This window comes from Ascaphus truei, unplaced genomic scaffold (assembly GCF_040206685.1).
Source record: "Ascaphus truei isolate aAscTru1 unplaced genomic scaffold, aAscTru1.hap1 HAP1_SCAFFOLD_752, whole genome shotgun sequence".
NCBI lineage: Eukaryota > Metazoa > Chordata > Amphibia > Anura > Ascaphidae > Ascaphus > Ascaphus truei.
Window position 1 is genome coordinate 160,001 of NW_027457087.1, and position 24,852 is coordinate 184,852.

Sequence of the window (24,852 nt, forward strand, 5' to 3'; positions counted from 1 at the left end):
AGTGAGGAGACATGGACATTCTCCTGAGAAAGGAAGCGATGTGTCCTCCAGAGAGAGGGTCTGCAGCTACAGTCTGAGTGAGGAGACATGGACATACTCCTGAGGAAGGAAGTGATGTGTCCTCCGGAGAGAGGGTCTGCAGCTACAGTCTGAGGAGACATGGACATACTCCTGAGGAAGGACGCGATGTGTCCTCCGGAGAGAGGGTCTGCAGCTACAGTCTGAGTGAGGAGACATGGACTTACTCCTGAGGAAGGAAGCGATGTGTCCTCCGGAGAGAGGGTCTGCAGCTGCAGTCTGAGGAGACACGGACATGCTCCTGAGGAAGGAAGCGATGTGTCCTCCGCAGAGAGGGTCTGCAGCTACAGTCTGAGTGAGGAGACACGGACATACTCCTGAGGAAGGAAGCGATGTGTCCTCCGGAGAGGGGGTCTGCAGCTGCAGTCTGAGTGAGGAGACATGGACATTCTCCTGAGAAAGGAAGCGATGTGTCCTCCGGAGAGAGGGTCTGCAGCTGCAGTCTGAGGAGACACGGACATACTCCTGAGGAAGGAAGTGATGTGTCCTCCGGAGAGAGGGTCTGCAGCTACAGTCTGAGGAGACATGGACATACTCCTGAGGAAGGACGCGATGTGTCCTCCGGAGAGAGGGTCTGCAGCTACAGTCTGAGTGAGGAGACATGGACATGCTCCTGAGGAAGGAAGCGATGTGTCCTCCGGAGAGGGGGTCTGCAGCTACAGTCTGAGGAGACACGGACATACTCCTGAGGAAGGAAGCGATGTGTCCTCCGGAGAGGGGGTCTGCAGCTGCAGTCTGAGTGAGGAGACATGGACATACTCCTGAGGAAGGAAGTGATGTGTCCTCCGGAGAGGGGGTCTGCAGCTGCAGTCTGAGTGAGGAGACATGGACTTCCTCCTGAGGAAGGAAGCGATGTGTCCTCCGGAGAGAGGGTCTGCAGCTACAGTCTGAGGAGACACGGACATACTCCTGAGGAAGGAAGCGATGTGTCCTCCGGAGAGGGGGTCTGCAGCTGCAGTCTGAGGAGACACGGACATACTCCTGAGGAAGGAAGCGATGTGTCCTCCGCAGAGAGGGTCTGCAGCTACAGTCTGAGTGAGGAGACACAGACATACTCCTGAGGAAGGAAGCGATGTGTCCTCCGGAGAGAGGGTCTGCAGCTACAGTCTGAGTGAGGAGACATGGACATACTCCTGAGGAAGGAAGCGATGTGTCCTCCGGAGAGAGGGTCTGCAGCTGCAGTCTGAGTGAGGAGACATGGACATACTCCTGAGGAAGGAAGCGATGTGTCCTCCGCAGAGAGGGTCTGCAGCTACAGTCTGAGTGAGGAGACACAGACATACTCCTGAGGAAGGAAGCGATGTGTCCTCCGGAGAGAGGGTCTGCAGCTGCAGTCTAAGTGAGGAGATCCTCGCACGGAACGAGTTCTGGGTGTAAAGTTTGCCCCGTCGGGGTGTGAAAGACTTACAAAACAAAACAAAAACCAGGTTTTCCCAATGACGTATTTGAAATGTTAGTTTTGCAATGCACTTAGCCATGCGAAACAGTGTCCCTTCAGGCCTGATGATGATGACTCCTATGGGGATAAAAAGCAGCCCCCGCAAATTAAAGCTGCAAATTATAGCAACATATGTCCAGAGTGCAGGTCCCCATAAGCCTGCAGTCCGTGACCAGGAAATGAGCTGGGGCTGTCGTGAACCTGGTCACATGGAAAAATCGTGTACCCACATTCTGAAATATAAACAGTGGCAACAATCGCAGCACAATGAATACTGTCTCTCACGGCTACAGCAGTAAGCAACGCATTGTGAGCGCAAGGAACATGCACAAGCTGGTAACAGTGAGTGTGTGTGCTCAGTACTACTGATGTCTCGTGTGCTACCAAAGTAAAGAGGACGAAAAGTGTTTCTCAACTTATAGCGGAAGTTACAGAAACGTTTGCGCCTGAGATATCACGAGAAAATGTCTTAGGAGCCGAGATGTACAGCAGCACAGAGCGTCTGTCGATATCGTCACGGGAATGGCAGCAAAGGAAAAGATGCGAAACAAAGATGAATCCCTTGAACCAGGATAAAAATGCCTTAACTCCTGCAGTCCAGTCTGCCAGGTCTGAGTGTGATTTTCTCCGGGAATAATTGGATAAGGAGTTACAGAGGTGTCTCCCGGCATTATTAGATTGTGCACCTATGGAGAAAGCAGAACGTCTTCTGCAGAGCGAGTGTGAGCAGACGCTGACTGATCTTGAGAAGGCAACCATGACTGTTACCGCCAAGGACGAGAAGCAGAGCATGTCTGATTATTGCTGACGGGAAGCAGGGGTATGAAGTGTCTCAGAAGGAGCTCTGCAGTCTCAACGCAAAGTCTCTCGCCAGGAGGTCAGCAGTTCCAACGCAATGCTGGGTCTTGTCTCGCCAGGAGGTCTGTGGTCTCAGCACAGAGCTTTGTACAATGAAGGAGGCCTATGAGAAGGTCCTGAGTGATAAATAGACTGTAAAAATAGAGAACGGAAACCTGAAGGAAGAGTTTCAGATCTGCGTGGTCAGGTCAGTGAAGGAAATGAGAAGCTTCACCAAGCAGAAAAAGTGAAGGAACAAGAAAAATTAGAAGTGCAGGAAGCACTGGAGAATGCTGTGAAAAGAACGTGTCTCCCTGGAGCCGCGCGCACAAGCAGAGCACATACTGCAAAAGCCACATGCTGCAAGAGCTGCGTGCACAGCTACTGGAGGCCGAGGAGAAACAGGCGGATGCCGAGAAGAAGCAGCGAGCTATGCGGGAAGAATGTATCCAGGCTGCCAACAAAGTCTGAGTACCAGTGTGTCTCCACAGACCAGCATGAGCAGCTGAATGCCACACTGAGCATCACCAGAGTATCACTGGAGGAGGAGCTTAGAGGCCAGGTGACTCTGTATGAGAGGGAGGAGGTCCAGAAACTAGAGCAAGAGCTGGAGGAGCAGAGAGGCTGCTCCATCCCCAACAGTCAGTACTTCTATGAGAAAGGAGCATGGAAAACGCAAGCAGCGGCGACCCTAGCGACGAAATCTGTAGAGCTCCAAAATATAATGAAGACTGCATTGATGCAAACTCAGAGCAAGTACAAGGAAGAGGAAGAGGCTCTGAGAGGAGAATTACAGGATGTCCTCAAGCAACAGAAGTCTCTCGCTGATTAACTAAACTTGCTGCCAAAAGAGAAAAGCATTCTGACACTTCAGAAATACTACAGAGCTTTTATCCAAAGAAGAATGGAGAGAGAAAGATATTGTATGTGTGTACACGCTCTGCGGCTGTCACCGTACAGTCCGCCTACAGAGGGAGGAAAGCTTGTCAGCTTTGTCACCAGAGTAAAGCAACTCGTGTTATTCAGTAATTTTGGAGAATGAAGCAGCAAAGAAAGAAGTTTGAATACTTGAAGCAATGTGTGATTCTACTACAGTCCAATCTTGGGACGTATCAGCAGCAAAGACACTACAGGGATGTGAAGAAAACTGCTAATCTAATTCATTCTGGATATAGATCCTACATCATCAGTAAGCAAGCTGTGCGTTCCTATAAGCGTATCTGCAATGGGGGTGCAGTATTACAGTCTACTTTCCACAAAACACAAGAACCACGTTACGATGGAGAAGCGGAATAAAAATCCAGTCGTACTACCGTTCCCACGTGGTCCGACGTGGATTCCTTGCCGTGAAAGCAGCGGCTATAAATATTCAGTCTGTGATGAGAACGGGACAGACATGTATCCGGTATCGCACGCTGAGAGAGGCGGTTTCATGGTAATAAATCAGTCCACCGAGAAAGAGAGGCCCAAGAGTACCAGTCTGGTGACTGCCAAAGTGAGGTGCTACGAGGACTAGTTAGAGAACTCCGCCAAGCTTGACATCAGGAGCTAAATGAGGCTGAGCCAGATGCCGATGGTCACATTGGTGGCAGGGATGAGGAGGTCGCACGATGCGTGGAAGAATTCGTGGCCAAGCGAGTAAGAGAGGAGTTGGAGAAATGGTAAGATAAAGTTGAGCACGACGTCCTCCACGAGCGACTAAAGTGTGAGTAGCTAGAGAAGAATAAATGAGGAGATACTGGGTGAGTGCATAAGTTACAAGGACGTTGGCAGCTGTCTTCTCTTCAATCACAACTACACACCGTGGCCAAGATTTTATAAAGAGGTAGTAAGTATCTACTTCATGTCCAGAGTACCAGGTAATTGACCCAAAGGGGAAATTAAAAAATGATGATTAGTAGGAGAGAAAATGGTCTTGAGAAAAGACATTGTTTAAAAAAAAAAAAAAAGCAATGAGGGTTCAGGGTTAGAAAGTTCGAAGATTTGGAAAGGAGAAGCAACGAAGTTCAACACAGGCCTTGGACAGTTCCAATTTTCCCCGATCTTCACCACGAGATCCACACGTTTCGTCGGAAGCCAAAGAAACAATCTTGACGGTGGGAAAGACCCAGAAAGAGTTACAGCGAAGTTTGACAATTTGATGGACTGGAAGTCCAAAAAGAAAAAGAGGAAAAGAGATTGAAGTCGGAGTTCTCTGACAGTGATGCAGGTGCACAGTACAGGCATACCCCGCATTAACGTACGCAATGGGACCGGAGCATGTATGTAAAGCGAAAATGTACTTAAAGTGAAGCACTACCTTTTCCCACTTATCGATGCATGTACTGTACTGCAATCGTTATATAAGGGCATAACTGATGTAAATAACGCATTTGTAACAGGCTCTATAGTCTCCCTGCTTGCGCACAGCTTCGGTACAGGTAGGGAGCCGGTATTGCTGTTCAGGACGTGCTGACAGGCGCATGCATGAGCTGCCATTTGCCTATTGGGCGATATGTACTTACTCGCGAGTGTACTTAAAGTGAGTGTACTTAAAGCGGGGTATGCCTGTAATGGTGCGTGGGCCATTCCCCTGGGCAATGTTCCCCTGGGGAGCGGGATATGTTACAGGGTCACAGTCTGTGTATGCTAGAGAGAACTTGCAGTGTGTGCTTTCCAGCATGTAGGAGGTTAAACTCCTCTGCAGAGACAATCAGCTAGGACTGTTCCAGTGAACTGCTGATTGCAAAGGGGTTTTAAGGCAGGCAGCAGTCTGCCAGAGCTGAGAGACTTCACCCAACCAGGAAGGACACTGGTTGGTACGGTTCCCCAGGTCTGCTGCACGCAGGGCTTGCTTGGTACCCCCACCCAGCAGTGGAACCTCCACGCGGAGGGATTTCCTGGAGACTCCTGGGATGATTCCCAGCACAGTTAAGGGCAATATATGTTGTACTCTATAGTTTGTAGTGTTTGGACTGGTACTAGCCTAGCTAGCCAGTCGGATAGTTAGGCTGTTCTGTCTAGTTAGCCTCCCAAATGTGGAGTAGGCTTTTGCTTTTATGATTTGGTTCTGCCTTAAAGGGGCAGTGTGCCTACAATATTTTGTCTTGGATGGGGGGGAAATAACCCACCAAAGTGTTTATTAAATTGTCAAACACACTGTGTGGACTATTTCTGAACACACACACACACACACACACACACACACACACACACACACACACACACACTGTACTTGCTGAATATATACAAACATACAGTCATCGGTCTGTCTATTAATGTTTCTGTCCATCTTTCAATCTGACTGAGTATTATTCTCTCTCTTCCCCCCCCACCTTCCCGCACCCTCCCTCTCCTTTCTCCTTGTCTCTCTCTTCCCCCATCTCTTTCTCCCCCCACCTCTCTCTCTTCCCCATCGTTTCTCTCTCCTCCTCTCACACTCTCCTCTCTCTCTCCCCCCCCACCTTCTTGCACTCTCCCTCCCCTTTCTCCCGTCTCTCTCTCCCCCGTCTCTCTCTTCCCCCCCATCTCTTCCCTATCACTCTCTTCCCCATCTCTTCCCCTCGTTTCTCTCTCCCTCCTCCCCCTGTGTCTTTCTCCCTCCCTTCCTCTCTCCCTCTCCGCTCCCTTATTTCTCTCTCCCTCCCCCCTCGTTTCTCTCTCCCTCGAACCTCGTTTCTCCCTCCCTCCTCTTCCCCCCTGTGTCTTTCTCCCTCCCTCCCTTCCTCTTTCCTCCCCCCACCTCTCTCTCTCCCTCCTCCCCCCTATCCCCTCCCTTCTTTCTCTCTCCCCCTCCCCCTGCAGACCGCACCAAACCGCTGCCTCAGTAAGTGAGGAGAGTGGTAATGTCTGCCGATGCTGCCCGCAATGCAGCGGGGGGTCCTTGCTAGGAGGGGGGAGGAGGAGGAGGAAGAGCGGACCCCCGCCCCGCGTTCCCCCCTCCCTGTCTTTATATTTCCACCTGTACTCGCCTTTTACACCGATGACCAAGCCAGCCACAAGCAGGTGCTGACCCTCTACAACCCGTTCCGTCGCGTGCTGCGCTACAAAGGTGAGCGGGGTGCTTAAAATGGCCGCTGGTAAGAGCATAATCATGCGGTGTGCGTGTGTAATATATGTATATGTATGTTCTTCAGTATTAGGTGTTACCTTTTTTTATTTGGACTAACAATTTATGTCATCGGACAACAAGCTCCGAGAGTTCTCCTCTCTGCCTCAGGTCGGCAATACTGATATATACACAGGAATCTGCGGCTAAAGCAGGGGCTAGGAACGAGGACAGGGGAAGAAGAGAAACAGAGAGATGTACATGTAGATACATATATATATATATATATCCAACATTCGCATGTCTTAGACAGGTCTGCAGCCCCGCCTTTCACCATTATCACCCAGCGCTCCCACTGCAGCAAGGGATTCTGGGAAATGACATGCAGCCCCGCCTTTCACCATTATCACCCAGCACTTCCACTGCAGCAAGGGATTCTGGGAAATGACATGCAGCCCCGCCTTTCACCATTATCACCCAGCACTTCCACTGCAGCAAGGGATTCTGGGAAATGACATGCAGCCCCGCCTTTCCCCATTATCACCCAGCACTTCCACTGCAGCAAGGGATTCTGGGAAATGACACGCAGCCCCGCCTTTCACCATTATCCCCCAGCACACAGCGCTTCCACTGCAGCAAGGGATTCTGGGAAATGACATGCAGCCCGCCTTTCACCATTATCCCCCAGCATACAGCACTTCCACTGCAGCAAGGGATTCTGGGAAATGACATGCAGCCCGCCTTTCCCCATTATCCCCCAGCACACAGCGCTTCCACTGCAGCAAGGGATTCTGGGAAATGACATGCAGCCCCGCCTTTCCCCATTATCCCCCAGCATACAGCACTTCCACTGCAGCAAGGGATTCTGGGAAATGACATGCAGCCCCGCCTTTCACCATTATCCCCCAGCACTTCCACTGCAGCAAGGGATTCTGGGAAATGACACGCAGCCCCGCCTTTCACCCATTATCCCCCAGCACACAGTGCTCCCACTGCAGCAAGGGATTCTGGGAAATGACATGCAGCCCTGCCTTTCCCCATTATCCCCCAGCACCCAGCGCTTCCACTGCAGCAAAGGATTCTGGGAAATGACATGCAGCCCCGCCTTTCCCCATTATCCCCCAGCACCCAGCGCTTCCACTGCAGCAAGGGATTCTGGGAAATGACATGCAGCCCCGCCTTTCACCATTATCCCCCAGCACACAGCACTTCCACTGCAGCAAGGGATTCTGGGAAATGACATGCAGCCCTGCCTTTCACCCATTATCACCCAGCACACAGCGCTCCCACTGCAGCAAGGGATTCTGGGAAATGACATGCAGCCCCGCCTTTCCCCATCATCACCCAGCACACAGCGCTCCCACTGCAGCAAGGGATTCTGGGAAATGACATGCAGCCCCGCCTTTCACCATTATCACCCAGCACTTCCACTGCAGCAAGGGATTCTGGGAAATGACATGCAGCCCCGCCTTTCACCATTATCCCCAGCACACAGTGCTCCCACTGCAGCAAGGGATTCTGGGAAATGACATGCAGCCCCGCCTTTCCCCATTATCCCCCAGCACACAGCGCTCCCACTGCAGCAAGGGATTCTGGGAAATGACATGCAGCCCGCCTTTCACCATTATCACCCAGCACACAGCACTTCCACTGCAGCAAGGGATTCTGGGAAATGACACGCATCCCCGCCTTTCACCATTATCACCCAGCACACAGCGCTCCCACTGCAGCAAGGGATTCTGGGAAATGACACGCAGCCCCGCCTTTCACCATTATCAACCAGCATACAGTGCTCCCACTGCAGCAAGGGATTCTGGGAAATGACATGCAGCCCTGCCTTTCACCATTATCACCCAGCACACAGCGCTCCCACTGCAGCAAGGGATTCTGGGAAATGACATGCAGCCCCGCCTTTCACCATTATCCCCCAGCACACAGCACTTCCACTGCAGCAAGGGATTCTGGGAAATGACATGCAGCCCCGCCTTTCACCATTATCACCCAGCGCTTCCACTGCTGCAAGGGATTCTGGGAAATGACACACAGCCCCGCCTTCCACCCTTATCACCCAGCACTTCCACTGCAGCAAGGGATTCTGGGAAATGACATGCAGCCCCGCCTTTCACCATTATCACCCAGCACACAGCGCTCCCACTGCAGCAAGGGATTCTGGGAAATGACATGCAGCCCTGCCTTTCCCCATTATCACCCAGCACACAGCACTTCCACTGCAGCAAGGGATTCTGGGAAATGACATGCAGCCCCGCCTTTCACCATTATCTCCCAGCATACAGTGCTTCCACTGCAGCAAGGGATTCTGGGAAATGACACGCAGCCCCGCCTTTCACCATTATCCCCCAGCACACAGCACTTCCACTGCAGCAAGGGATTCTGGGAAATGACTTGCAGCCCGCCTTTCACCATTATCAGGGCTGCATGTCATTTCCCAGAATCCCTTGCTGCAGTGGAAGCGCTGTGTGCTGGGGGATAATGGTGAAAGGCGGGGCTGGGTGTCATTTCCCAGAATCCCTTGCTGCAGTGGAAGTGCTGTGTGCTGGGTGATAATGGTAAAAGGCGGGGCTGCATGTCATTTCCCAGAATCCCTTGCTGCAGTGGGAGCGCTGTATGCTGGGTGATAATGGTGAAGGGCGGGCTGCATGTCATTTCCCAGAATCCCTTGCTGCATTGGAAGCGCTGTGTGCTGGGGGATAATGGTGAAGGGCGGGCTGCATGTCATTTCCCAGAATCCCTTGCTGCAGTGGGAGCACTGTATGCTGGGGGATAATGGGGAAGGGCGGGCTGCATGTCATTTCCCAGAATCCCTTGCTGCATTGGAAGCGCTGTGTGCTGGGGGATAATGGTGAAGGGCGGGCTGCATGTCATTTCCCAGAATCCCTTGCTGCAGTGGAAGCACTGTATGCTGGGGGATAATGGGGAAGGGCGGGCTGCATGTCATTTCCCAGAATCCCTTGCTGCATTGGAAGCGCTGTGTGCTGGGGGATAATGGTGAAGGGCGGGCTGCATGTCATTTCCCAGAATCCCTTGCTGCAGTGGAAGCACTGTATGCTGGGAGATAATGGGGAAGGGCGGGCTGCAGACCTGTGTAAGACATGCGAATGTGCTCACACCTGATATTCTTTATTGGCTATATGCTAACGGTGGGGTTTTCTTGTCGCCTTTTTCATCGTACACACTGCACACACCGCACACATATGTGTGTATATGTATATATATATATACTTCTATACACTTCTATACATAGTGTATATATAGATGTGTTTATCTGTGTGTGTCCCTCAGTTCTCTGTACGGCTGCATTACGTTACACGGTGGTGGATGCTGAGGGTCTTGTCAAACCACATTCCTGCATCGACATGTGAGTTCCCCTATTAGAAATCCCCTTTACTCTCTCCCCCTATTAGAAATCCCCTTTACTCTCCCCCTATTAGAAATCCCCTTTACTCTCTCCCCCTATTAGAAATCCCCTTTACTCTCTCCCTATTAGAAATCCCCTTTACTCTCTCCCCCTATTAGAAATCCCCTTTACTCTCCCCCTATTAGAAATCCCCTTTACTCTCTCCCCCTATTAGAAATCCCCTTTACTCTCTCCCCCTATTAGAAATCCCCTTTACTCTCTCCCCCTATTAGAAATCCCCTTTACTCTCCCCCCTATTAGAAATCCCCTTTACTCTCTCTCCCTATTAGAAATCCCCTTTACTCTCTCCCCCTATTAGAAATCCCCTTTACTCTCTCCCCTATTAGAAATCCCCTTTACTCTCTCCCTATTAGAAATCCCCTTTACTCTCTCCCCCTATTAGAAATCCCCTTTACTCTCCCCCTATTAGAAATCCCCTTTACTCTCTCCCCCTATTAGAAATCCCCTTTACTCTCTCTCCCTATTAGAAATCCCCTTTACTCTCTCCCCCTATTAGAAATCCCCTTTACTCTCTCCCCCTATTAGAAATCCCCTTTACTCTCCCCCCCTATTAGAAATCCCCTTTACGCTCCCCCTATTAGAAATCCCCTTTACTCTCTCCCCCTATTAGAAATCCCCTTTACTCTCTCTCCCTATTAGAAATCCCCTTTACTCTCTCCCCCTATTAGAAATCCCCTTTACTCTCTCCCCTATTAGAAATCCCCTTTACTCTCTCCCCCTATTAGAAATCCCCTTTACTCTCTCCCTATTAGAAATCCCCTTTACTCTCTCCCCCTATTAGAAATCCCCTTTACTCTCTCCCCCTATTAGAAATCCCCTTTACTCTCTCCCCCTATTAGAAATCCCCTTTACTCTCTCCCCCTATTAGAAATCCCCTTTACTCTCCCCCCTATTAGAAATCCCCTTTACTCTCTCTCCCTATTAGAAATCCCCTTTACTCTCTCCCCCTATTAGAAATCCCCTTTACTCTCTCCCCCTATTAGAAATCCCCTTTACTCTCTCCCTATTAGAAATCCCCTTTACTCTCTCCCCCTATTAGAAATCCCCTTTACTCTCCCCCTATTAGAAATCCCCTTTACGCTCCCCCTATTAGAAATCCCCTTTACTCTCTCCCCCTATTAGAAATCCCCTTTACTCTCTCTCCCTATTAGAAATCCCCTTTACTCTCTCCCCCTATTAGAAATCCCCTTTACTCTCTCCCCCTATTAGAAATCCCCTTTACTCTCTCCCTATTAGAAATCCCCTTTACTCTCTCCCCCTATTAGAAATACCCTTTACTCTCCCCCTATTAGAAATCCCCTTTACTCTCTCCCCCTATTAGAAATCCCCTTTACTCTCTCCCCCTATTAGAAATCCCCTTTACTCTCTCCCCCTATTAGAAATCCCCTTTACTCTCCCCCCTATTAGAAATCCCCTTTACTCTCTCTCCCTATTAGAAATCCCTTTACTCTCTCCCCCTATTAGAAATCCCCTTTACTCTCTCCCCCTATTAGAAATCCCCTTTACTCTCTCCCTATTAGAAATCCCCTTTACTCTCTCCCCCTATTAGAAATCCCCTTTACTCTCCCCCTATTAGAAATCCCCTTTACTCTCTCCCCCTATTAGAAATCCCCTTTACTCTCTCTCCCTATTAGAAATCCCCTTTACTCTCTCCCCCTATTAGAAATCCCCTTTACTCTCTCCCCCTATTAGAAATCCCCTTTACTCTCCCCCTATTAGAAATCCCCTTTACGCTCCCCTATTAGAAATCCCCTTTACTCTCTCCCCCTATTAGAAATCCCCTTTACTCTCTCTCCCTATTAGAAATCCCCTTTACTCTCTCTCCCTATTAGAAATCCCCTTTACTCTCTCCCCATATTAGAAATCCCCTTTACTCTCTCCCCCTATTAGAAATCCCCTTTACTCTCTCCCCCTATTAGAAATCCCCTTTACTCTCCCCCTATTAGAAATCCCCTTTACGCTCCCCCTATTAGAAATCCCCTTTACTCTCTCCCCCTATTAGAAATCCCCTTTACTCTCTCCCCTTTTAGAAATCCCCTTACTCTCTCCCCCTATTAGAAATCCCCCTTACTCTCTCCCCCTATTAGAAATCCCCTTTACTCTCTCCCTATTAGAAATCCCCTTTACTCTTACTTTTACTTACTCCTCCCCCTATTAGAAATTCCCTTTACTCTCTCCCCCTATTAGAAATCCCCTTTACTCTCTCCCCCTATTAGAAATCCCCTTTACTCTCTCCCCCTATTAGTAATCCCCTTTACTCTCTCCCCCTATTAGAAATCCCCTTTACTCTCTCCCTATTAGAAATCCCCTTTACGCTCCCCTATTAGAAATCCCCTTTACTCTCTCTCCCTATTAGAAATCCCCTTTACTCTCTCCCCCTATTAGAAATCCCCTTTACTCTCTCCCTATTAGAAATCCCCTTTACGCTCCCCTATTAGAAATCCCCTTTACTCTCTCTCCCTATTAGAAATCCCCTTTACTCTCTCCCCCTATTAGAAATCCCCTGTCAGACCCTCCAGCAGTTTCCAACCCCAAAGAAATACCCACTGGAACCGTTTCCTCCGGGCCTTTTAAATATGGCCGCCGTTACCACTCCCTCCAATAAGCCCCCATATAACCCTGACCGTACATGGGATCCCAGCGGCCCCTCTCCTGGGTTAGAGAGGCCCTTTACTCTCCCCCCCTCTCCTGGGTTAGAGAGGCCCTTTACTCTCCCCCCCTCTCCTGGGTTAGAGAGGCCCTTTACTCTCCCCCCCTCTCCTGGGTTAGAGAGGCCCTTTACTCTCCCCCCCTCTCCTGGGTTAGAGAGGCCCTTTACTCTCCCCCCCTCTCCTGGGTTAGAGAGGCCCTTTACTCTCCCCCCCTCTCCTGGGTTAGAGAGGCCCTTTACTCTCCCCCCCTCTCCTGGGTTAGAGAGGCCCTTTACTCTCCCCCCCTCTCCTGGGTTAGAGAGGCCCTTTACTCTCCCCCCCTCTCCTGGGTTAGAGAGGCCCTTTACTCTCCCCCCCTCTCCTGGGTTAGAGAGGCCCTTTACTCTCCCCCCCTCTCCTGGGTTAGGGAGGCCCTTTACTCTCCCCCCCTCTCCTGGGTTAGAGAGGCCCTTTACTCTCCCCCCCTCTCCTGGGTTAGAGAGGCCCTTTACTCTCCCCCCCTCTCCTGGGTTAGGGAGGCCCTTTACTCTCCCCCCCCTCTCCTGGGTTAGGGAGGCCCTTTACTCTCCCCCCCCCTCTCCTGGGTTAGGGAGGCCCTTTACTCTCCCCCCCTCTCCTGGGTTAGGGAGGCCCTTTACTCTCCCCCCCTCTCCTGGGTTAGGGAGGCCCTTTACTCTCCCCCCCCCTCTCCTGGGTTAGGGAGGCCCTTTACTCTCCCCCCCTCTCCTGGGTTAGAGAGGCCCTTTACTCTCCCCCCCTCTCCTGGGTTAGAGAGGCCCTTTACTCTCCCCCCCTCTCCTGGGTTAGAGAGGCCCTTTACTCTCCCCCCCTCTCCTGGGTTAGAGAGGCCCTTTACTCTCCCCCCCTCTCCTGGGTTAGAGAGGCCCTTTACTCTCCCCCCCTCTCCTGGGTTAGGGAGGCCCTTTACTCTCCCCCCCCTCTCCTGGGTTAGGGAGGCCCTTTACTCTCCCCCCCCCTCTCCTGGGTTAGGGAGGCCCTTTACTCTCCCCCCCTCTCCTGGGTTAGGGAGGCCCTTTACTCTCCCCCCTCTCCTGGGTTAGAGAGGCCCTTTACTCTCCCCCCCTCTCCTGGGTTAGAGAGGCCCTTTACTCTCCCCCCCTCTCCTGGGTTAGGGAGGCCCTTTACTCTCCCCCCCCTCTCCTGGGTTAGAGAGGCCCTTTACTCTCCCCCCCTCTCCTGGGTTAGAGAGGCCCTTTACTCTCCCCCCCTCTCCTGGGTTAGGGAGGCCCTTTACTCTCCCCCCCCTCTCCTGGGTTAGGGAGGCCCTTTACTCTCCCCCCCCCTCTCCTGGGTTAGGGAGGCCCTTTACTCTCCCCCCCTCTCCTGGGTTAGGGAGGCCCTTTACTCTCCCCCCCTCTCCTGGGTTAGGAGGCCCTTTACTCTCCCCCCCTCTCCTGGGTTAGGGAGGCCCTTTACTCTCCCCCCCTCTCCTGGGTTAGAGAGGCCCTTTACTCTCCCCCCCTCTCCTGGGTTAGAGAGGCCCTTTACTCTCCCCCCCTCTCCTGGGTTAGAGAGGCCCTTTACTCTCCCCCCCTCTCCTGGGTTAGAGAGGCCCTTTACTCTCCCCCCCCTCTCCTGGGTTAGAGAGGCCCTTTACTCTCCCCCCCTCTCCTGGGTTAGAGAGGCCCTTTACTCTCCCCCCCTCTCCTGGGTTAGAGAGGCCCTTTACTCTCCCCCCCCTCTCCTGGGTTAGAGAGGCCCTTTACTCTCCCCCCCTCTCCTGGGTTAGAGAGGCCCTTTACTCTCCCCCCCTCTCCTGGGTTAGGAGGCCCTTTACTCTCCCCCCCTCTCCTGGGTTAGGAGGCCCTTTACTCTCCCCCCTCTCCTGGGTTAGGGAGGCCCTTTACTCTCCCCCCCTCTCCTGGGTTAGGGAGGCCCTTTACTCTCCCCCCCTCTCCTGGGTTAGGGAGGCCCTTTACTCTCCCCCCCTCTCCTGGGTTAGAGAGGCCCTTTACTCTCCCCCCCTCTCCTGGGTTAGGCGAGGCCCTTTACTCTCCCCCCCTCTCCTGGGTTAGGGAGGCCCTTTACTCTCCCCCCCTCTCCTGGGTTAGGAGGCCCTTTACTCTCCCCCCCTCTCCTGGGTTAGAGAGGCCCTTTACTCTCCCCCCCTCTCCTGGGTTAGGAGGCCCTTTACTCTCCCCCCCTCTCCTGGGTTAGAGAGGCCCTTTACTCTCCCCCCCTCTCCTGGGTTAGAGAGGCCCTTTACTCTCCCCCCCTCTCCTGGGTTAGAGAGGCCCTTTACTCTCCCCCCCTCTCCTGGGTTAGGGAGGCCCTTTACTCTCCCCCCCTCTCCTGGGTTAGAGAGGCCCTTTACTCTCCCCCCCTCTCCTGGGTTAGAGAGGCCCTTTACTCTCCCCCCCTCTCCTGGGTTAGAGAGGCCCTTTACTCTCCCCCCCTCTCCTGGGTTAGAGAGGCCCTTTACTCTCCCCCCCTCTCCTGGGTTAGAGAGGCCCTTTACTCTCCCCCCCTCTCCTGGGTTAGAGAGGCCCTTTACTCTCCCCCCCTCTCCTGGGTTAGAGAGGCCCTTTACTCTCCCCCCCTCTCCTGGGTTAGGGAGGCCCTTTACTCTCCCCCCCTCTCCTGGGTTAGAGAGGCCCTTTACTCTCCCCCCCTCTCCTGGGTTAGAGAGGCCCTTTACTCTCCCCCCCTCTCCTGGGTTAGAGAGGCCCTTTACTCTCCCCCCCTCTCCTGGGTTAGAGAGGCCCTTTACTCTCCCCCCCTCTCCTGGGTTAGGAGGCCCTTTACTCTCCCCCCCCCTCTCCTGGGTTAGAGAGGCCCTTTACTCTCCCCCCCTCTCCTGGGTTAGGGGAGGCCCTTTACTCTCCCCCCCTCTCCTGGGTTAGAGAGGCCCTTTACTCTCCCCCCCTCTCCTGGGTTAGGAGGCCCTTTACTCTCCCCCCCTCTCCTGGGTTAGAGAGGCCCTTTACTCTCCCCCCCTCTCCTGGGTTAGAGAGGCCCTTTACTCTCCCCCCTCTCCTGGGTTAGAGAGGCCCTTACTCTCCCCCCTCTCCTGGGTTAGAGAGGCCCTTTACTCTCCCCCCCTCTCCTGGGTTAGGGAGGCCCTTTACTCTCCCCCCCTCTCCTGGGTTAGAGAGGCCCCTTTACTCTCCCCCCTCTCCTGGGTTAGAGAGGCCCTTTACTCTCCCCCCCTCTCCTGGGTTAGAGAGGCCCTTTACTCTCCCCCCCTCTCCTGGTTAGAGAGGCCCTTTACTCTCCCCCCCTCTCCTGGGTTAGAGAGGCCCTTTACTCTCCCCCCCTCTCCTGGGTTAGAGAGGCCCTTTACTCTTCCCCCCCTCTCCTGGGTTAGAGAGGCCCTTTACTCTCCCCCCCTCTCCTGGGTTAGGGAGGCCCTTTACTCTCCCCCCCTCTCCTGGTTAGAGAGGCCCTTTACTGTCCCCCCTCTCCTGGGTTAGAGAGGCCCTTTACTCTCCCCCCCTCTCCAGGGTTAGAGAGGCCCTTTACTGTCCCCCCCTCTCCTGGGTTAGAGAGGCCCTTTACTCTCCCCCCCTCTCCTGGGTTAGAGAGGCCCTTTACTCTCCCCCCCTCTCCTGGGTTAGGGAGGCCCTTTACTCTCCCCCCTCTCCTGGGTTAGAGAGGCCCTTTACTCTCCCCCCCTCTCCTGGGTTAGGGAGGCCCTTTACTCTCCCCCCCTCTCCTGGGTTAGAGAGGCCCTTTACTCTCCCCCCCTCTCCTGGGTTAGGGTGGCCCTTTACTCTCCCCCCCTCTCCTGGGTTAGGGCCCTTTACTCTCCCCCCCTCTCCTGGGTTAGAGAGGCCCTTTACTCTCCCCCCCTCTCCTGGGTTAGAGAGGCCCTTTACTCTCCCCCCCCTCTCCTGGGTTAGAGAGGCCCTTTACTCTCCCCCCCCTCTCCTGGGTTAGGGAGGCCCTTTACTGTCCCCCCTCTCCTGGGTTAGAGAGGCCCTTTACTCTCCCCCCCTCTCCTGGGTTAGAGAGGCCCTTTACTCTCCCCCCCTCTCCTGGGTTAGAGAGGCCCTTTACTCTCCCCCCCTCTCCTGGGTTAGGGCCCATCCCTTAGCGAGGCCCTAACGAGAGCAGCGGGGTAAGCATGTTCCCGGGAAGGGGGGACGTCCTATCCGGGGGTACAGGGGAGGGGGGACGTCCTATCCGGGGGTACAGGGGAGGGGGGGGCGTCCTATCCGGGGGTACAGGGGAGGCGGGGGACGTCCTATCCGGGGGTACAGGGGAGGGGGGGACGTCCTATACTGGGGTACAGGGGAGGCGGGGACGCCCTATACTGGGGTACAGGGGAGGGGGGACGTCCTATCCGGGGGGACGTCCTATCCGGGGTACAGGGGAGGGGGGGACGTCCTATCCTGGGGTACAGGGGAGGGGGGACGTCCTATCCGGGGGTACAGGGGAGGCGGGGACGTCCTATCCGGGGGTACAGGGGAGGCGGGGACGTCCTATCCGGGGGTACAGGGGAGGCGGGGACGTCCTATCCGGGGGTACAGAGGAGGGGGGGACGTCCTATACTGGGGTACAGGGGAGGGGGGACGTCCTATCCGGGGGGACGTCCTATCCGGGGGTACAGGGGAGGGGGGGACGTCCTATCCGGGGTACAGGGGAGGGGGGGACGTCCTATCCGGGGTACAGGGGAGGCGGGGACGTCCTATCCGGGGGTACAGGGGAGGGGGGGACGTCCTATACTGGGGTACAGGGGAGGCGTGGACGCCCTATACTGGGGTACAGGGGAGGGGGGACGTCCTATCCGGGGGGACGTCCTATCCGGGGGTACAGGGGAGGGGGGGACGTCCTATCCTGGGGTACAGGGGAGGGGGACGTCCTATCCGGGGGTACAGGGGAGGCGGGGACGTCCTATCCGGGGGTACAGGGGAGGGGGGGACGTCCTATACTGGGGTACAGGGGAGGGGGGACGTCCTATCCGGGGGTACAGGGGAGGGGGGGACATCCTATCCGGGGGTACAGGGGTGGGGGGGACGTCCTATCCGGGGGTACAGGGGAGGGGGGACGTCCTATCTGGGGGTACAGGGGAGGGGGGGACGTCCTATCCTGGGGTACAGGGGAGGGGGGACGTCCTATCCGGAGGTACAGGGGAGGGGGGGACGTCCTATCCGGGGGTACATGGGGAGGGGAACGTCCCATCCGGGGGGACGTCTTATCCGGGGGTACATGGGGAGGGGGGGACGTCCTATACTGGGGTACAGGGGAGGGGGGACGTCCTATCCGGGGGGACGTCCTATCCGGGGGTACAGGGGAGGGGGGGGACGTCCTATCCTGGGGTACAGGGGAGGGGGGCGTCCTATCCGGGGGTACAGGGGAGGCGGGGACGTCCTATCCGGGGGTACAGGGGAGGGGGGGACATCCTATACTGGGGTACAGGGGAGGCGGGGACGCCCTATACTGGGGTACAGGGGAGGGGGGACGTCCTATCCGGGGGGACGTCCTATCCGGGGGTACAGGGGAGGGGGGGACGTCCTATCCTGGGGTACAGGGGAGGGGGGGACGTCCTATCCGGGGGTACAGGGGAGGCGGGGACGTCCTATCCGGGGGTACAGGGGAGGGGGGACGTCCTATACTGGGGTACAGGGAGAGGGGGGACGTCCTATCCGGGGGTACAGGGGAGGGGGGACGTCCTATCCGGGGTACAGGGGTGGGGGGGACGTCCTATCCGGGGGTACAGGGAGGGGGGACGTCCTATCTGGGGGTACAGGGGAGGGGGGGACGTCCTATCCTGGGGTACAGGGGAGGGGGGACGTCCTATCCGGAGGTACAGGGGAGGGGGGGACGTCCTATCCGGGGGTACATGGGGAGGGGAACGTCCTATCCGGGGGACGTCCTATCCGGGGGTACATGGGGAGGGGGGGACGTCCTATACTGGGGTACAGGGGAGGGGGGGACGTCCTATCCGGGGGTACATGGGGAGGGGGGGACGTCCTATACTGGGGTACAGGGGAGGGGGGGACGTCCTATCCGGGGGTACATGGGGAGGGGGGGACGTCCTATTCTGGGGTACAGGGGAGGGGGGACGTCCTATCCGGGGGTACAGGGGAGGGGGGGACGTCCTATACTGGGGTACAGGGGAGGGGGGATGTCCTATCCGGGGTACAGGGGAGGCGGGGACGCCCTATACTGGGGTACAGGGGAGGGGGGAGTCCTATCCGGGGGGACGTCCTATCCGGGGGTACAGGGGAGGGGGGACGTCCTATCCTGGTGTACAGGGGAGGGGGGATGTCCTATCCGGGGGTACAGGGGAGGGGGGGACGTCCTATCCGGGGGTACAGGGGAGGGGGGGACGTCCTATACTGGGGTACAGGGGAGGGGGGACGTCCTATCCGGGGGGACGTCCTATCCGGGGGTACAGGGAGGGGGGGACGTCCTATCCTGGGGTACAGGGGAGGGGGGACGTCCTATCCGGGGGTACAGGGGAGGGGGGGACGTCCTATCCGGGGGTACAGGGGAGGGGGGACGTCCTATACTGGGGTACAGGGGAGGGGGGACGTCCTATCTGGGGGGACGTCCTATCCGGGGGTACAGGGGAGGGGGGGACGTCCTATCCTGGGGTACAGGGGAGGGGGGACGTCCTATCCGGGGGTACAGGGGAGGGGGGGACGTCCTATCCGGGGGTACAGGGGAGGGGGGGACGTCCTATCGGGGGTACAGGGAGGGGGGACGTCCTATCCGGGGGTACAGGGGAGGGGGGACGTCCTATCCTGGGGTACAGGGGAGGGGGGACGTCCTATCCTGGGGTACAGGGGAGGGGGGGACGTCCTATCCGGGGGTACATGGGGAGGGGGAACGTCTATCCGGGGGGACGTCCTATCCGGGGGTACATGGGGAGGGGGGGACGTCCTATACTGGGGTACAGGGGAGGGGGGGACGTCCTATCTGGGGTACATGGGGAGGGGGGACGTCCTATACTGGGGGTACAGGGGAGGGGGGACGTCCTATCCGGGGGGACGTCCTATACTGGGGTACAGGGGAGGGGGGTCCTATCCGGGGGTACAGGGGAGGGGGGGACGTCCTATCCGGGGGTACAGGGGAGGGGGGGGTCCTATCCTGGGGTACAGGGGAGGGGGGTCCTATCCTGGGGTACATGGGAGGGGGTGTCCTATCCCGGGGTACAGGGGAGGGGGGGACGTCCTATCCGGGGTTACAGGGGAGGGGGGACGTCCTATCCTGGGGTACAGGGGAGGGGACGTCCTATCCTGGGGTACAGGGGAGGGGGGGACGTCCTATCCGGGGGTACAGGGGAGGGGGGGACGTCCTATCCGGGGGTACAGGGGAGGGGGGGACGTCCTATCCAGGGGTACAGGGGAGGGGGGGGTCCTATCTGGGGGTACAGGGGAGGGGGGGGGTCCTATCTGGGGGTACAGGGGAGGGGGGGGTCCTATCTGGGGGTACAGGGGAGGGGGGGGTCCTATCTGGGGGTACAGGGGAGGGGGGGGTCCTATCTGGGGGTACAGGGGAGGGGGGGGGTCCTATCCGGGGGTACAGGGGAGGGGGGGACGTCCTATCCGGGGTTACAGGGGGAGGGGGGGAGTCCTATCCTGGTGTACAGGGGAGGGGGGGGACATCCTATCCGGGGGTACATGGGAGGGGGGGACGTCCTATCCGGGGGTACAGGGGAGGGGGGGGTCCTATCCGGGGGTACAGGGGAGGGGGGGGACGTCCTATCCGGGGGTACAGGGGAGGGGGGGGGTTCCTATCCGGGGGTACAGGGGAGGGGTCCCCCTGTATGTAACAGGCGTCTCTCCCGCAGAGTTATACGCACACAGATATCCGGGGGTACAGGGGAGGGGTCCCCCTGTATGTAACAGGCGTCTCTCCCGCAGAGTTATACGCACACAGATATCCGGGGGTACAGGGAGGGGTCCCCCTGTATGTAACAGGCGTCTCTCCCGCAGAGTTATACGCACACAGATATCCGGGGGTACAGGGGAGGTGTCCCCCTGTATGTAACAGGCGTCTCTCCCGCAGAGTTATACGGCACACAGATATCCGGGGGTACAGGGGAGGGGTCCCCCTGTATGTAACAGGCGTCTCTCCCGCAGAGTTATACGCACAGATATCCGGGGGTACAGGGGAGGGGTCCCCCTGTATGTAACAGGCGTCTCTCCCGCAGAGTTATACGCACACAGATATCCGGGGGTACGGGGGAGGGGTCCCCCTGTATGTAACAGGCGTCTCTCCCCGCAGAGTTATACGCACACAGATATCCGGGGGTACAGGGGAGGGGTCCCCCTGTATGTAACAGGCGTCTCTCCCGCAGAGTTATACGCACACAGATATCCGGGGGTACGGGGAGGGGTCCCCCTGTATGTAACAGGCGTCTCTCCCGCAGAGTTATACGCACACAGATATCCGGGGGTACGGGGGAGGGGTCCCCCTGTATGTAACAGGCGTCTCTCCCGCAGAGTTATACGCACACAGATATCCGGGGGTACAGGGGAGGGTCCCCCTGTATGTAACAGACGTCTCTCCCGCAGAGTTATACGCACACAGATATCCGGGGGTACAGGGGAGGGGTCCCCCTGTATGTAACAGGCGTCTCTCCCGCAGAGTTATACGCACACAGATATCCGGGGGTACAGGGGAGGGGTCCCCCTGTATGTAACAGGCGTCTCTCCCGCAGAGTTATACGCCGCACAGATATCCGGGGGTACAGGGGAGGGTCCCCCTGTATGTAACAGGCGTCTCTCCCGCAGAGTTATACGCCGCACAGATATCCGGGGGTACAGGGGAGGGGTCCCCCTTTATGTAACAGGCGTCTCTCCCGCAGAGTTATACGGCGCACAGATATCCGGGGGTACAGGGGAGGGGTCCCCCTGTATGTAACAGGCGTCTCTCCCGCAGAGTTATACGGTGCACAGATATCCGGGGTACAGGGGAGGGGTCCCCCTGTATGTAACAGGCGTCTCTCCCGCAGAGTTATACGCGCACAGATATCCGGGGGTACAGGGGAGGGGTCCCCCTGTATGTAACAGGCGTCTCTCCCGCAGAGTTATACGCACACAGATATCCGGGGGTACAGGGGAGGGGTCCCCCTGTATGTAACATGCGTCTCTCCCGCAGAGTTATACGCACACAGATATCCGGGGGTACAGGGGAGGGGTCCCCTGTATGTAACAGGCGTCTCTCCCGCAGAGTTATACGGCACACAGATATCCGGGGGTACAGGGGAGGGGTCCCCCTGTATGTAACAGGCGTCTCTCCCGCAGAGTTATACGCACACAGATATCCGGGGGTACAGGGGAGGGTCCCCCTGTATGTAACAGGCGTCTCTCCCGCAGAGTTATACGCACACAGATATCCGGGGGTACAGGGGAGGGGTCCCCCTGTATGTAACAGGCGTCTCTCCCGCAGAGTTATACGCACACAGATATCCGGGGGTACAGGGGAGGGGTCCCCCTGTATGTAACAGGCGTCTCTCCCGCAAGAGTTATACGGCACACAGATATCCGGGGGTACGGGGAGGGGTCCCCCTGTATGTAACAGGCGTCCTCTCCCGCAGAGTTATACGCACACAGATATCCGGGGGTACGGGGGAGGGGTCCCCCTGTATGTAACAGGCGTCTCTCCCGCAGAGTTATACGCACACAGATATCCGGGGGTACAGGGGAGGGGTCCCCCTGTATGTAACAGGCGTCTCTCCCGCAGAGTTATACGCACACAGATATCCGGGGGTAAAGGGGAGGTGTCCCCCTGTATGTAACAGGCGTCTCTCCGCAGAGTTATACGGCACACAGATATCCGGGGGTACAGGGGAGGGGTCCCCTGTATGTAACAGGCGTCTCTCCCGCAGAGTTATACGGCACACAGATATCCGGGGTACAGGGGAGGGGTCCCCCTGTATGTAACAGACGTCTCTCCCGCAGAGTTATTCGGCACACAGATATCCGGGGGTACAGGGAGGGGTCCCCTGTATGTAACAGGCGTCTCTCCCGCAGAGTTATACGCACAACGATATCCGGGGGTACAGGGGAGTGGTCCCCCCGTATGTAACAGACGTCTCTCCCGCAGAGTTATACGGCACACAGATATCCGGGGGTACAGGGGAGGGGTCACCCTGTATGTAACAGGCGTCTCTCCCGCAGAGTTATACGCACACAGATATCCGGGGGTACAGGGGAGGGGTCCCCCTGTATGTAACAGGCGTCTCTCCCGCAGAGTTATACGCACACAGATATCCGGGGGTACAGGGAGCGGTCCCCCTGTATGTAACAGGCGTCTCTCCCGCAGAGTTATACGCACACAGATATCCGGGGGTACAGGGGAGGGGTCCCCCTGTATGTAACAGGCGTCTCTCCCGCAGAGTTATACGGCACACAGATATCCGGGGGTACAGGGGAGGGGTCACCCTGTATGTAACAGGCGTCTCTCCCGCAGAGTTATACGCACACAGATATTCGGGGGTACAGGGGAGGGGTCCCCCTGTATGTAACAGGCGTCTCTCCCGCAGAGTTATACTGACACAGATATCCGGGGGTACAGGGGAGGGGTCCCCCTGTATGTAACAGGCGTCTCTCCCGCAGAGTTATACTGACACAGATATCCGGGGGTACAGGGAGGGGTCCCCCCTGTATGTAACAGACGTCTCTCCCGCAGAGTTATTCGGCACACAGATATCCGGGGGTACAGGGGAGGGGTCCCCCTGTATGTAACAGGCGTCTCTCCCGCAGAGTTATACGGCACACAGATATCCGGGGGTACAGGGGAGGGGTCCCCCTGTATGTAACAGGCGTCTCTCCCGCAGAGTTATACGCACACAGATATCCGGGGGTACAGGGGAGGGGTCCCCCTGTATGTAACAGGCGTCTCTCCCGCAGAGTTATTCGGCACACAGATACCCGGGGTACAGGGGAGGGGTCCCCCCTGTATGTAACAGGCGTCTCTCCCGCAGAGTTATTCGGCACACAGATATCCCGGGGGTACAGGGGAGGGGTCCCCCTGTATGTAACAGGCGTCTCTCCCGCAGAGTTATACGCACACAGATATCCGGGGGTACAGGGGAGGGTCCCCCTGTATGTAACAGGCGTCTCTCCCGCAGAGTTATACGCACACAGATATCCGGGGGTACAGGGGGAGGGGTCCCCCTGTATGTAACAGGCGTCTCTCCCGCAGAGTTATACGCACACAGATACCCGGGGGTACAGGGGAGGGGTTCCCCCTGTATGTAACAGGCGTCTCTCCGCAGAGTTATACGCACACAGATATTCGGGGGTACAGGGGAGGGTCCCCCTGTATGTAACAGGCGTCTCTCCCGCAGAGTTATACGCACACAGATATCCGGGGGTACAGGGGAGGGGTCCCCCTGTATGTAACAGGCGTCTCTCCCGCAGAGTTATACGCACACAGATATCCGGGGGTACAGGGGAGGGGTCCCCCTGTATGTAACAGGGCGTCTCTCCCGCAGAGTTATTCGGCACAGAGATATCCGGGGGGTACAGGGGAGGGGTCCCCCTGTATGTAACAGGCGTCTCTCCCGCAGAGTTATACGCACACAGATATCCGGGGTACAAGGGAGGGGTCCCCCTGTATGTAACAGGCGTCTCTCCCGCAGAGTTATACGCACACAGATATCCGGGGGTACAGGGGAGGGGTCCCCCTGTATGTAACAGGCGTCTCTCCCGCAGAGTTATACGCACACAGATATCCGGGGTACAGGGGGAGGGGTCCCCCTGTATGTAACAGGCGTCTCTCCCGCAGAGTTATTCGCACACAGATATCCGGGGTACAGGGGAGGGGTCCCCCTGTATGTAACAGGCGTCTCTCCCGCAGAGTTATACGCACACAGATATCCGGGGGTACAGGGGAGGGGTCCCCCTGTATGTAACAGGCGTCTCTCCCGCAGAGTTATACGCACACAGATATCCGGGGGTACAGGGGAGGGGTCCCTCTGTATGTAACAGGCGTCTCTCCCGCAGAGTTATACGCACACAGATATCGGGGTACAGGGGAGGGGTCCCCCTGTATGTAACAGGCGTCTTCTCCCGCAGAGTTATACGCACACAGATATCCGGGGGTACAGGGGAGGGGTCCCCTGTATGTAAACAGGCGTCTCTCCCGCAGAGTTATACGCACACAGATATCCGGGGGTACGGGGGAGGGTCCCCCTGTATGTAACAGGCTTCTCTCCCGCAGAGTTATTCGGCACACAGATATCCGGGGTACGGGAGGTCCCCCTGTTGTAACAGGCTTCTCTCCGCAGAGTTATTCGGCACACAGATCCGCAGCGTTACGCGACAGCGACACGTTCCGCGTGGAAGTTTGGGAGGAGGGGGGCGGTCGGGGTGCGAGGGGACGGAAGGACATCACGGCCATACTGCGCCCCAAGAAGCGGGAGCGCAGGAGCAGAGAGGACGGGGTCCCCAAAGGCGCTGGC

General features: G+C 56.5%; 1 protein-coding gene across 1 annotated transcript in view; it reads left to right on the forward strand.

Annotated features, from left to right (window-relative positions):
- LOC142486148 (motile sperm domain-containing protein 1-like) overlaps positions 1 to 24,844 on the forward strand; it is a gene marked incomplete at its 3' end in the record, with an annotated part of 29,020 nt that extends 4,176 nt beyond the window's left edge. The window contains exons 2-5 of the mRNA XM_075584805.1: positions 6,137 to 6,383; positions 9,681 to 9,756; positions 23,076 to 23,197; positions 24,665 to 24,844. Coding sequence (XP_075440920.1) covers positions 6,188 to 6,383; positions 9,681 to 9,756; positions 23,076 to 23,197; positions 24,665 to 24,844 — 574 coding nt within the window. The remainder of the gene's footprint in view (positions 1 to 6,136; positions 6,384 to 9,680; positions 9,757 to 23,075; positions 23,198 to 24,664) is intronic.
- Positions 24,845 to 24,852: the final 8 nt, after the last annotated feature.